At 45.2% G+C, this 12,035-nt stretch overlaps 1 protein-coding gene across 1 annotated transcript in view; it reads right to left on the bottom strand.

The window, feature by feature from the left end:
• Positions 1-12,035, bottom strand: part of LOC134990547 (palmitoyltransferase ZDHHC20-like) — a 154,805-nt gene that overhangs the window by 92,285 nt on the left and 50,485 nt on the right. The window contains exon 2 of the mRNA XM_063950694.1: positions 1,540-1,634. Within this exon, the coding sequence (XP_063806764.1) occupies positions 1,540-1,634 (95 nt within the window). The remainder of the gene's footprint in view (positions 1-1,539; positions 1,635-12,035) is intronic.

Raw genomic sequence — 12,035 nt, 5'->3', positions numbered from 1 at the left:
TAATTGCTTCTTTTTTGGTGGGGGTCCAAACCAACCCGTCATTTCAGTCACAGTCGTGTGGCAGACCCTGTCACTGAAATGATGGGTTGGTTAAAGTGTGCATGTCCTGTTTATACAACATAAGGGTGGGTGGGAGGGCCCAAGGACAATTCCATCTTGCACCTCTTTTTTCTTTCATTTTTCTTTGCGTCATGTGCTGTTTGGGGAGTGTTTTTTGGAAGGGCCATCCTGCCTGACACTGCAGTGCCACTCCTAGATGGGCCAGGTGTTTGTGTCGGCCACTAGGGTCGCTTAGCTTACTCACACAGCTACCTCATTGCGCCTCTTTTTTTCTTTGCGTCATGTGCTGTTTGGGGAGTGTTTTTTGGAAGGGCCATCCTGCGTGACACTGCAGTGCCACTCCTAGATGGGCCAGGTGTTTGTGTCGGCCACTAGGGTCGCTTAGCTTACTCACACAGCTACCTCATTGCGCCTCTTTTTTTCTTTGCGTCATGTGCTGTTTGGGGAGTGTTTTTTGGAAGGGCCATCCTGCGTGACACTGCAGTGCCACTCCTAGATGGGCCAGGTGTTTGTGTCGGCCACTAGGGTCGCTTAGCTTACTCACACAGCTACCTCATTGCGCCTCTTTTTTTCTTTGCGTCATGTGCTGTTTGGGGAGTGTTTTTTGGAAGGGCCATCCTGCGTGACACTGCAGTGCCACTCCTAGATGGGCCAGGTGTTTGTGTCGGCCACTTGGGTCGCTAAGCTTAGCCATCCAGCAACCTCGGTGCAAATTTTAGGACTAAAAATAATATTGTGAGGTGTGAGGTGTTCAGAATAGACTGAAAATGAGTGGAAATTATGGTTATTGAGGTTAATAATACTTAATAATCAAAATGACCCCCAAATTCTATGATTTAAGCTATTTTTTAGGGTTTTTTGAAAAAAACACCCGAATCCAAAACACACCCGAATCCGACAAAAAAAATTCGGTGAGGTTTTGCCAAAACGCGTTCGAACCCAAAACACGGCCGCGGAACCGAACCCAAAACCAAAACACAAAACCCGAAAAATTTCCGGTGCTCATCACAGTACCTCACAGCACTGAGGTCATGGGTTCAAGTCTCACCATGGCGCTAACTGTGTGGAGTTTGTATATTCTCTGCATGCTTGCGTGGGTTTCCTCCGGGTACTTCGGTTTCCTCCCATAATCCAAAAATATACTGGTAGGTTAATTGGCTCCCAACAAAATTAACCCCAGCGTGAATGTTTGTGGTGTACATATGATAGGGAATATAAATTGTAAGCCCCACTGGGGCAGGGACTGATGTGAATGGACAAATATTCTCTGTAAAGCGCTGCAGAATATGTGTGCGCTGTATACTGTAAACAACTGGTAATAAATTATAAATAAATGTAATGTATGGCACTTATATCTTATCTCTATACTTTCTACATAAATAACATGTCATGTGTATCCATGCACTCTATATGACATCAATTGGAGTTACAGAAGAGAGCTGTGGTGATGTAATATATATGTAATGAGATGGTATTTACCTGTTTGGGTGGGTTAGCTGGACGTGCAAATACCGTCATCCAATACGACCACATAAACATGACAAAAAACAGGTGGAAAAACACCAAGTTGGTAACTAGAAAAGAGAAAGAAAAGTCTGTAACACAATTCATCACAGATTACTCCTGTTTCCTATTTTGTATTTTTACAGACTCACAAGACCTGAAAAACCTGGAAGTCTGCAGGTGTTGTGGGACTATAAATTCCAGCATCCCCAGCAGCCTCATAGTTCCACCAAGACCTACAGACCCCAGCTTACTGCCTCTGTTCACCAACAATTATGACCAGAGTAAATATGCCCAGTACAGTTACCTAGTGAATGTAACCCTCTCCAGCTTTGCATGTGGGGAAATGGGACACTGCGGCACAATATACTGAGTATTGGTCACAAACGCCCTATTTGGTCAGGATTACAGTCTAATTAATAGAAAACGGCATTTCTTAGAGACTGATGGATACAGGAATATAAATGTATGACAATATCTGGAGCACTAAGAAGCCTCAATGTAGCCTATGGATTTATGTCTTCATATGATGCTTAGGTATTCTAACCTGCACAAATTTCCAGAGGTCATCACAATCGTGGCCCAACCCCAATTAAAAGGACACAGACCTTCATAGTCCTTTTCTCTTGGACACGATCCTAAACACTGAAGCCATCATTTGGCACATTGCGGTTTACATAATACTGCATATCAGCTTTTGTTCTGCATCACATAAACAAAGAAATGCCCCATTTTCTGTGGGTATAGATATATGCTGCACGTGTTTATGAGTATTATATATATATATATATATATATATATATATATATTTCATAGCAGTGAAAGCAGCATTCCAAAACTAGTAGATAATAAAAACTTAAAAAATCCGGTGCCCTCCACGGGTAACCATACGGTGACCAAACACGGACTACAGCAGTTGACGCCACTCACGGCTCCAATAGAAGGAAGACACAGACGCAGTCTAAGGCAACGTTTCAATGTTAAAAGTGTAACATTTTCATCAGGACAAAAGTGACGCTGCGGCCGGCGCTTCATGATGACATCATTTGAACTGAGCGTGGTGCGGCGGGCGTGCAGCTCCACGGACAGTCGGACCTGGATATAAAAGTAAGTGGTTTTTTAATGTGCTTTTGTTCTGATGAAAATGTTACACTTTAACATTGAAACGTTGACTTAGACTGCGTCTGTGTCTTCCTTCTATTGGAGCCGTGAGTGCCGCCAGCTGCTATACTATACATATACATATATATATATATATATATATATATTAGTGCTGGGCAAGATAACGCGTTATTAATGCGTTAACGCCATAAGGCAATAACGGCGATAATATTGTTAACGCCGTTAATGCTGCTGCGCCGGAAGAAGCCGCCGGAAGCAGTTATTCATCTGACCCCCTTGATGGAGAAGCCGCTGGATGCCGCCGGAGAAGAGGAAGCCACCGGATGCCGCCGGAGAGGAGGAAGCCGCCAGCCGCCATAACCTCTTGAGACCGAGACATCTTCACAATATCTCTGTGAGTACTGGTTTTTATACAGAGCCTAAGCTCTAAGAGTTCTAAGCTAGAACACAAGCAGTGGGACTGGGTGAGTGGGATCCCGTAGCGCGCGCTGGCCAGAACTGGGTAACTTAGTTACGCGGCTGAGGAGAAACCTCAGTCGCGTGGGTTGCAGCGAGCAGGGCAGCCCTTCTCTTCTCTGGCGGGTGCCGTTGTGGGACTGGATGAGAATGGTTCCGCAGCGTGCGCGCAAGTTCTATCAACGCCGCTGTGGGACTGGATGTGACGGGTTTATGTACATTGGGGCTGATATTGCTTATATTAACAGGAGAGTTAGTGGAAGTTTGGGCCTCCTTCGTTCATTAAGGTCTCCCTGCTAAGCTATTATACTCCCTTTTATTGCTGGGGTGCCTAATCTGCTATAAACAAAAAATACAGTTTGTTTTACTTTTTTTAAATAAATTTTATTTTATTTATTTAAAAATGTTTTCACAGAAAATGGAGAAAGGAACCGAAATCTTACATGGACATTTTCATTTTAAATCTCTACCAGATGGCACAGTTGATAAAACCAAAGTTATTTGTAAACACTGCAAAGCTGAATTTTCTTATCACCGGAGTACTTCGATTCTGAAGTATCACTTAAATGCAATACACACCGTTGATGCCAGCAACTCACCCACTCAAACAAACAGTGGAGGCAAGCTTCGGCAGACTACATTGGATACAGCGTATGGGAGAAGTATAGATAAACAAAAGCAAGAAAAGCTAACAAATAACATAGCGAAGTGGATAGCTACAAACTGCAGGCCAATTAGTATTGTCGAAGATGTCGGTCTGAGGAATGTTCTTAGGATTGCAACGAATGACAGCACGTATGAGCCTCCCTCAAGACGCACCATCACAAGAAGAATGACTTGTATGAAAAGGAGAGTACTACAAAAGCGATGGCGTTACAATGTGTACCACATGTTGCTCTCACTGGAGATTACTGGACATCGCTGGGTAACCATAATTACCTCGGAGTTACAGTGCATTATATTGATGAACACTGGGAGCTACATTCACATGCTCTGACTGTAATGAAAACAGAAGAGAGACATTTTGCTGAAACGTGCGCTGAACATTTTATTCATGTTGCACAGGAGTGGAACATTTCAGATAAAGTCGGCACACTTAGCACAGATAGTGCAAGAAATATGATTGCTGCTGCAAGACACCTGCCTTTTGAACATGTCCCCTGCACTGCGCACAGTCTCCAGCGTTCTGTCACAGTATCTCTGCAGAACAGTGCGTTTGACAACGTCCTGGCCAAATGCAGAAAAGTTGAAGGCCACTTTAAACACAGTCCAGCAAGTGCTGCAGAATTACAAAAACAACAATTTCAACATAGACAAAATAAGGAGTCGCTTATACAAGATATTCCAACCAGATGGAATTCGACTCTGGACATGATAAAAAGTGTCTGTAGAAATGAACAGGCACTGAGGGATGTCCTCACCACACACAACAACAAGATTGTCATGCCAACTACAGCTGAAATGGACAAACTGCAGAGGTTGGAAACGCTACTGGAGCCCTGCAGGTATATTTTACATACTTCATATATTTAATTTTTCCACTGTCCTGTCTGTAAAAAATATAGCATGAATGGGATGTAGTTAGGTAGGTTTAGGCACTTACTGGTGGTGGGTAGGAAGCAGGGAGGGTTAGGGTTAGTAGGGAGCAGGGATGGTTAGGGTTAGTAGGGAGCAGGGAGGGTTACGGTTAGTAGGGAGCAGGGAGGGTTAAGGGTAGGGAGGGTTAGTATACTTACCGGGGACTTTTGGGTATCTGGATTCCAGGATGCCGCTGTCGGTCTTCTGACCACCAGCATTCTTCCGTACCCAAAGAAATGGGTTTGATTTTTTTTTACTGTTGCAGGTATGTGACTGAACTTCTGGGAGGAGAAAAGTATGTTTCATGCTCTGTGGTTCTGCCTGCTTTTTGCCATCTCTCTCGGTTCATGGAGAGTTCAGATGATGACCCAGCCTACGTGGTCAAATTTAAGTCTACATTCAGAACAGACCTGGAGACACGCAAAGAAAATGCCAACATTGCATATCTGAAGATTGCTACCGCATTGGACCCTAGATTCAAGGACCTCAAGTGTATACCCAGAGCTGAGAGGGGTGAGGTGGGGCCTTGGAACAGAGGTTTGTTGCAGAGAAACCTGTGGAAGCAACAACATCAGAGCCACCAAATAAAAAGTTAGCCCTATTGGCTGCTTCATCAGAGTCTGATTCTGAACAGGAGGAAGATTCAGTTGAGAACAGTGTGCGTCGATTCAGAGCGGAGCCCACCATCAGTACAGAGTCCTGTCCATTAGAGTGGTGGTCCAAACATGCAGGCTCACACAGCAGGCTGGCCTCCATTGCACAGAAGTACTTGGCCACACCTGCAACATCAGTACCCTGCGAAAGGTTGTTTTCTCTTGCTGGTCATATTGTACAGAAGAAGAGAGTTTCTTTATCATCTGAAAATGTAAATAACCTTGTGTGTCTTAGCAACTGGCTTGGTGCAGAGCAGTAAATAGGTTACACACCTAAAATATATCTGTCCAATCTGGTGGGAAGAAAAATCTGGGTAAGAAAACAGATTTAGATTCTCAGAAAACATATTTTATTTTTTAATTTTAATTTTTAAAGTTTTTTAAATGCTACTGTGTTAAGGGAAAACTGCAAACCAAATGTTTTTGCTGTGTAGTTCATATAGAAGTACTAAAAGTGCGCAATACACTACTTTTGAATTCATTATTGTCTTTAGTCGGCTAACAATACGATTAATCGCTATTAATCGCATGAAATCCTGCGATTAATTGCGATTAAAATTTTTAATCGTTGCCCAGCACTAATATATATATATATATATATATATATATATATAAAATATATATATATATATAATAAAAGGGGTTCCTTAATGTGCTATAATTGCGTATTTATGTTGAGGTCCAACCACAACAATTAGTTTTCATTTGTACACCAAATGCTGGTATTAGGCAGCTTACCCAAAAAAGGCCCCTTGCCAATTTGGGCTGGCGGAGTTAATGTAAGAATATTTTTTTTGTGGCGCACTCGCATTTATTAAATATTTTTGTTCTCTGTTAATATTAAATATACAGTATTTCACGCGTTTCGTCTATGGCGACTTCTTCAGGGGTATTAGTTCTTAGATAATTGAATTGCATAGCATTAGCATTTGCAAAGCATTTGGACTTCAGGCTATACAGAGGTGATTGATTGCTGCTAGTCAATACAAGGTTTGACAACTAATAAGAACTCCAATACAAATTCTTTTGATATTGACCACAAGTCTCACGAAATTGAAAACATCCATTTTTGAGAATTCATGTGAGAATAATCTCTATATATCCAGCACAATGGCCTGTTCTTGTATGTGATGCATTTTCTCAAAAAATTCCATCTGAGAGAATTATCTTAATCATTGTAAGATGACAATTCAATCATCTAAGAACTAATACCCTGAAGAAGTCGCCATAGATGAAACGCGTTGGTTGAAATACTGTATATAGGACAAAATAGGGCTTGCAAGCCCCCAAATCGTTGACATCTGTTTGAAATAAGATAATGCAAATGAATTTTTTATTTTATTCTAATTTTAATAAAAACAGTTTTTACAAATTGGGTGTATTTGTTTATGAGGTCATAGTGATCTATACTCTGTCCATATCCTTGATAAAAAAATATTTATTGAATGAGAGCACTCCCCCCCAAAGAGAATATTCTTTTATATATATATATATATATATATATATATAGAGAGAGAGATAGATATCTCCTGTCTGTCTTCCATTCCCCTTTAGCCTGCATGCTCTAGAGCATGAATGGTCCTCTTTCTAGATGTGCTTTGCCTTCCTTCACTCACAGTATACCATCACCTCCTCCCCTTTGCAAACAACATCAAACTTTTGATCCATGTTCTGCGGAATTCTATACAAGTTACTTTTTTAATTACTACGTCCATAAATTATATATATATATATAACAGGCGAAGAGTGGCACTCTCAGGACTTCAATCAATCAAAAAAAGGACACAGCGGTCACAATCTCGGTCTAATCGACGTTTCGATAATTTAATATCGTCTTCAGGATAACCAGAGTGAATACAAGACAACATTTAAATACCTACTCACCACCCCTTGTGTGTCCACGCCATCGCTGCGGGCGCCGGGTCCTCGGACGACAGCAATTTGCGTCGCGCACTTCCTGTGCGCCCGGACACTCGAGCGGTTGCCTGGAGACCAACACGATCATGTGACATAAACAAACAGTGAACCGGCATTGCAGGGGCGTACAGGTCTGATGAACACATCAATTGGGAGATAAAGCAAATCTGTCTGAGCCTATACAAACTAAAAGCATGGTCGCCATACATATCAGAACGAGCATGTATAACTTGTTAAGGGGAGACACACAGCTCCCGGGTACATTAAGCGTTGATTACATAATAATATAAATACATTCCTCATATATATATAAATTCACATATTGTAAAGCATAGACAGTAATGATATGCTAATCCCCCTACATAAAACTAATATTTATCTGACGTCCTAGTGGATGCTGGGAACTCCGTAAGGACCATGGGGAATAGCGGCTCTGCAGGAGACTGGGCACAACTAAAGAAAGCTTTAGGACTACCTGGTGTGCACTGGCTCCTCCCTCTATGAGCCTCCTCCAGACCTCAGTTAGAATCTTGTGCCCGGCTGAGCTGGATGCACACTAGGGGCTCTCCTGAGCTCCTAGAAAAAGAAAGTTTATTTTATGTTTTTTATTTTCAGTGAGATCTGCTGGCAACAGACTCACTGCTACGAGGGACTAAGGGGAGAAGAAGCGAACCTACCTGGTTGCAGCTAGCTTGGGCTTCTTAGGCTACTGGACACCATTAGCTCCAGAGGGATCGAACACAGGGCCCGACCTCGATCGTCCGGTCCCGGAGCCGCGCCGCCGTCCCCCTTACAGAGCCAGAAATAAGAAGATGGTCCTGAAAATCGGCGGCAGAAGACTTCGGTCTTCAACAAGGTAGCGCACAGCACTGCAGCTGTGCGCCATTGCTCCTCATGCACACCTCACACTCCGGTCACTGATGGGTGCAGGGCGCTGGGGGGGGGAGGCGCCCTGAGCAGCAATATTAACACCTTGGCTGGCAAAAAAATCACAATATATAGCCCTAGAGGCTATATATGTGAAAAATACCCCTGCCAGAGATCCATAAAAAAGCGGGAGAAGTCCGCCGAAAAAGGGGCGGGGCTATCTCCCTCAGCACACTGGCGCCATTTTCTCTTCACAGTGCAGCTGGAAGACAGCTCCCCAGGCTCTCCCCTGTAGTTTTCAGACTCAAAGGGTTAAAAAGAGAGGGGGGGCACTAAATTTAGGCGCAAATCTGTGTATTATAGCAGCTATAAGGGAAAAATCACTTTGGGTAGTGTGAATCCCTGCATTATATAGCGCTCTGGTGTGTGCTGGCATACTCTCTCTCTGTCTCCCCAAAGGACTTTGTGGGGTCCTGTCCTCAGTCAGAGCATTACCTGTGTGTGTGTGCGGTGTGTCGGTACGGCTGTGTCGACATGGTTGATGAGGCTTATGTGGAGGCGGAGCAGATGCCGATAAATGTGATGTCGCCCCCTGTGGGGCCGACACCAGAGTGGATGGATAGGTGGAAGGTATTAACCGACAGTGTCAACTCCTTACATAAAAGGCTGGATGACGTAACAGCTGTGGGACAGCCGGCTTCTCAGCCCGCGCCTGCCCAGGCGTCTCAAAGGCCATCAGGGGCTCAAAAACGCCCGCTACCTCAGATGGCAGACACAGATGTCGACACGGAGTCTGACTCCAGTGTCGACGAGGTTGAGACATATACACAATCCACTAGGAACATCCGTTGCATGATCTCGGCAATGAAAAATTTGTTACACATTTCTGACATTAACCCAGGTACCACAAAAAAGGGGTTTTATGTTTGGGGAGAAAAAGCAGCCAGTGTTTTGTTCCCCCATCAGATGAGTGAATGAAGTGTGTGAAGAAGCGTGGGTTCCCCCGATAAGAAACTGGTAATTTCTAAAAAGTTACTGATGGCGTACCCTTTCCCGCCAGAGGATAGGTCACGTTGGGAGATATCCCCTAGGGTGGATAAGGCGCTCACACGTTTGTCAAAAAAGGTGGCACTGCCGTCTTAGGGTACGGCCACTTTGAAGGAGCCTGCTGATAAAAAGCAGGAGGTTATCCTGAAGTCTGTATATACACACTCAGGTACTATACTGAGACCTGCAATTGCCTCAGCATGGATAGTGCTGCTGCAGCGTGGTCTATTACCCTGTCAGGACAGGGATACTATTTTGCTAATAGAACATATTAAAGACGTCGTCTTATATATGAGGGATGCACAGAGGGATATTTGCCGGCTGGCATCCAGAATTAATGCAATGTCCATTCTGCCAGGAGGGTATTAGGGACCCGGCAGTGGACAGGCGATGCTGACTTTAGAAGGCACATGAAGATTCTGCCTTATAAGGGTGAGGAATTGTTTGGGGATGGTCTCTGGGACCTCGTATCCACAGCAACAGCTGGGAAGAAAAAAAAAATTACCTCAAGTTTCCTCACAGCCTAAGAAAGCACCGTATTATAAGGTACAGTCCTTTCGACTTCAGAAAAGCAAGCGGGTCAAAGGCGCTTCCTTTCTGCACAGAGACAAGGGAAGAGGGAAAAAGCTGCACCAGACAGCCAGTTCCCAGGATCAAAAATCTTCCCCCGCTTCCTCTGAGTCCACCGCATGACGCTGGGGCTCCACAGGTGGAGCCAGGTGCGGTGGGGGCGCGTCTCGGGAACTTCAGCGACCAGTGGTCTCGCTCACAGGTGGATCCCTGGGTTCTGCAAGTAGTATCACAGGGATACAAGCTGGAGTTCGAGGCGACTCCCCCTCGCCCTTACCTCAAATCAGCCTTGCCTGCTGCCCTCGAGGGGAGGTAGTACTGGCGGCAATTCACAAGCTGTACTTCCAGCAGGTGATAATCAAGGTACCCCTCCTTCAACAAGGCCGGGGTTACTATTCCACAATGTTTGTGGTACCGAAACCAGACGGTTCGGTGAGACCCATTCTAAAATTGAAATCCTTGAACACTTATATACGAAGGTTCAAGTTCAAAATGGAATCGCTCAGGGCGGTTATTGCAAGCCTGGACGAAGGGGATTACATGGTATCACTGGACATCAAGGATGCTTACCTGCATGTCCCCATTTACCCTCCTCACCAGGAGTACTTCAAAATTGTGGTACAGGACTGTCATTACCAATTCCAGACGTTGCCGTTGGTCTGTCCCCGGCACCGAGGGTATTTACCAAGGTAATGGCCGAAATGATGATACTCCTTCGAAAAAAGGGAGTTATAAAATAATTATCCCGTACTTGGACGATCTCCTTATAAAGGCGAGGTCCAGGGAGCAGTTGTTCGTCGGAGTAGCACTATCTCGGGAAGTGCTACAACAGCACGGCTGGATTCTGAATAGTCCATAGACGCAGCTGGTTCCTACGACGCGTCTACTGTTCCTGGGTATGGTTCTGGACACAGAACAGGAAAAAGGGTTTCTCCCGGAGGAGAAGGCCAAGGAGTTGTCATCTCTAATCAGAGACCTCCTAATACAAATACAGGTGTCGGTGCATTAATGCACGCGAGTCCTGGGAAAGATGGTAGCTTCTTACGAAGAAATTCCATTTGGCAGGTTCCATGCAAGGATCTTCCAGTGGGATCTGTTGGACAAGTGGTCCGGGTCGCATCTTCAGATGCATCGGCTGATAACCCTGTCTCCAAGGGCCAGGGTGTCGCTGTTGTGGTGGCTGCAGAGTGCTCATCTTCTAGAGGGCCGCAGATTCGGCATACAGGACTGGGTCTTGGTGACCACGGATGCCAGCCTTCGAGGCTGGGGGGCAGTCACACAGGGAAGAAACTTCCAAGGACTATGGTCAAGTCAGGAGACTTCCCTACACATAAATATTCTGGGACTAAGGGCCATTCACAATGCCCTAAGTCAGGCTAGACCCCTGCTTCAACACCAGCCGGTGCTGATCCAGTCAGACAACATCACGGCGGTCGCCCATGTAAACCAGCAGGGCGGCACAAGAAGCAGGATGGCGATGGCAGAAGCCACAAGGATTTTCCGATGGGCGGAAAATCATGTGTTAGCACTGTCAGCAGTGTTCATTCCCGGAGTGGACAACTGGGAAGCAGACTTTCTCAGCAGGCACGACCTCCACCCGGGAGAGTGGGGACTTCATCCAGAAGTCTTCAAATTGATTGTACACCATTGGGAAAGGCCACAGGTGGACATGAGGGCGTCCCGCCTCAATAAAAATATATTGCGCCAGGTCAAGGGACCCTCAGGCGATAGCTGTGGACGCTCTGGTAACACCGTGGGTGTACCAGTCGGTGTATGTGTTCCCTCCTCTGCCTCTCATACCCAAGGTACTGAGAATAATAAGGAGGAGAGGAGTAAGAACTATACTCGTGGTTCCGGATTGGCCAAGAAGAGCTTGGTACCCAGAACTTCAAGAAATGATCTCAGAGGACCCATGGCCTCTGCCGCTCAGACAGGACCTGCTGCAGCAGGGGCCCTGCCTGTTCCAAGACTTACCATGGCTGTGTTGACGGCATGGCGGTTGAACACCGGATCCTAAAGGAAAAAGGCATTCCGGAGGAAGTCATTCCTACGCTGATTAAGGCTAGGAAGGATGTGATCGCAAAATATTATCACCGCATATGGCAAAAATTTGTTGCTTGGTGTGAGGCCAGGAAGGCCCCAACGGAGGAATTTCAACTTGGTCGATTTCTGCACTTTCTACAGTCAGGAGTGACTATGGGCCTAAAATTGGGTTCCATTAAGGTCCAGATTTCGGCTCTGTACATTTTCTTCCAAAAAGAA

This window comes from Pseudophryne corroboree, chromosome 2 (genome assembly GCF_028390025.1).
Source record: "Pseudophryne corroboree isolate aPseCor3 chromosome 2, aPseCor3.hap2, whole genome shotgun sequence".
Classification (NCBI taxonomy): Eukaryota; Metazoa; Chordata; class Amphibia; order Anura; family Myobatrachidae; genus Pseudophryne; species Pseudophryne corroboree.
Note: the sequence above shows the minus strand (reverse complement) of the source record. Positions and strands in the feature narration are given on the sequence as shown.